General features: G+C 30.3%; 1 protein-coding gene across 1 annotated transcript; it reads right to left on the bottom strand.

The window, feature by feature from the left end:
• Window positions 1–664: 664 nt before the first annotated feature.
• LOC145100806 (uncharacterized) lies at window positions 665–1625 on the bottom strand. The gene is made up of 3 exons (XM_079037936.1): window positions 1421–1625; window positions 1172–1260; window positions 665–962 (listed from the first exon to the last, which is right to left on the bottom strand). Exons 1-3 carry the CDS (start codon window positions 1457–1459, stop codon window positions 815–817), a joined length of 276 nt encoding a protein of 91 aa, XP_078894062.1. The 5' UTR covers window positions 1460–1625; the 3' UTR covers window positions 665–814.
• Window positions 1626–2416: the final 791 nt, after the last annotated feature.

Here is a 2416-nt window from a genome sequence, read left to right as displayed (position 1 = left end):
ATATAAAACACAATAAAGTTGTATATCGAAAATAAACTTGAAATAAAATCCTAAGAAAACAAGATACACTTGTCTGCTTTTCTAAAAGGAGAAATTAAATATGACAAGTATCCTAAAATATCATTAGTTTTATCTAAATATGACACTTGTCATAATTTCATATGGATCTAAAGATAAGTATGAAAAAAAAGATAGAAGGATATTTAATTTCTCTTCTAAAAATAATAATTATTTTAAATGTAAGTTATAACATATTTTGTTGTTTTAAACATTAATTAAAGTATTAATTATAAGAAATATTATTATAATTGAAGTATTAATTATAATAAATATTATCATAATTAAATATCATGAACATTAATTATGTAACATTACCATATTTAAATGTAAAATATATTAATTATAAAAAATATTATTTATAATTAAGTTTATCAATTATGAATACTTCAATTAATGTTTTTATATATACACATATTAATTTTTTTTTAATATTCCTAAATTCAAAAGTCTACAAGGTAACACATTGTTTTCAAACGTTTCTAATTGAGGTTAACTTAAATGCACAGATTATTCTTAAATCCAATATAATATAATTTATACCTTTTGATTATGATTTTTTTTTTCACTGATTTGTAGCAAACTACAGGAAAACTGATTATAAAAATAAATCTAAAATTATACAACTAGTCACTACATTGAATTAAAGTAATTTCCAAACACAATCGCTTCTAGTGTTCAATGTTTCGAAGGTAAAATGGAAAATCATAAACCAACTGACCCTGTTTGACACCATATAAACTGCAAGTTTATTTATTTATTTAGGGTCTGCAAAGAAGGAATAGATCTTTGGCATGATCTCCGGATTCTTGTTACGAACAAATTTTCTGAGTGAATGCTCTGCGTACTTTTCGCCTTCATCAAAGTTATCCAGCACTTCGGCAGCTCTTTTTTCCTTCGTCAATCTGTACATAAGCCAAATCAAATACCAAATCATGGAATTGAATCGCTGATTCCACCAAAATGTACAAATTATAAACATAATCAATTCATAATCAGACGAAAGGAATCGTAAATGAAACGCATCGAGTTTGTTAAAATTGGTAATCCAAAAGGGAAAACACGGCTAATTAACTCATAAAAGCAATAGAGCTAGAATGAGAGAGACAGACACCTGACTTCAGGATTACCGCTGATGTTCCGAAACAATTGCATGCCGCAGATACCGACGGCAACACCAACGGCGGCGAACAGAGGATATACCTGACGAATTAAACAGATCACTCAAATCGGATTTACAAACACAAATACCGATCATGATAAGATACTCGTTAGATCAGTATGCATGTAAAATTAAACTACAAACTCAAACAAAATGATGGGAAATAGATGAAAACACGGAGAGTGATCGATTGCTACGAACCTCAGGCCTCAACCAACGCTTGAGCGTCGACGAAGTCATTTTCTAGTTTTTAGAAACGCCGGAAGACGGAATACGAAGAAAAGGGGAAGAAAGAAGGGAGACGGAGGTCGTCAGAAAGAGGACAAAGGCGGAGCTAACTCTGATTGGCACTTGGCAGCCTATATAGCACGTTAACCTGGTCGCCAATGGAAGGCGAGTTAACCCCTCCCCCACAGTCTAGAACCTTCGAGTATCTGGTAAGTAACCCGTAATTCTATTTCTATATATATATATATATATATATATTAAAGCACAAGAGGTTTAGGAACAGTATAGTTTTTTGTCTTTACAAATTTGCCACACAAGTTTTTCCAGTTTTAGGAGAAGATTAAACTTTCGAAACTTGTCAGTTTTGGTCTGTTAGGTTTGACATGTTGCGGTTTTAACCATAAAGTTTTTTGTCTTTACAAATTTGCCACATAAGTTTTTTGTCTTTACAAATTTGCCACACAAGTTTTTCCAGTTTTAGGAGAAGATTAAACTTTCGAAACTTGTCAGTTTTGGTCTGTTAGGTTTGACATGTTGCGGTTTTAACCATAAAGTTTTTTGTCTTTACAAATTTGCAACATAAGTTTGTCACATAAGTTTTTTGTCTTTGCAAATTTGCCACACAGGTTTTCCAGTTTTGGGAAGAAGATTAAAACTTTCGAAACTTGTCAGTTTTGGTCCGTTAGGTTTGACATGTTGCGGTTTTAACCATAAACACAATTTCCTTTATTAAAACTGATTTTATGAAAATTACAATATAGTCCCTGGACTATATATTTCATAATTTATTATTATTATTATTATTATTATTATTATTATTATTATTATTTCACTACACGCCTCTATGTCCCACACATTCGTCTTTATAGTGTTTTAAAAATTGTTGTTTTATGAGTTTTTTGTCTTTATAAATTTGACACATAAGTTTTTACAGTTTTACATGGGGAACAAGATTAAGACTTTCGAAAG

The sequence above is a fragment of the Lactuca serriola genome, chromosome 4 (genome assembly GCF_051521515.1).
Source record: "Lactuca serriola cultivar US96UC23 chromosome 4, Lser_US96UC23_V15, whole genome shotgun sequence".
In the NCBI taxonomy this organism is placed as follows: domain Eukaryota; kingdom Viridiplantae; phylum Streptophyta; class Magnoliopsida; order Asterales; family Asteraceae; genus Lactuca; species Lactuca serriola.
The sequence above is the reverse complement of the archived record's forward strand: the minus strand, read 5'-3'. Positions and strand labels throughout refer to the sequence as shown.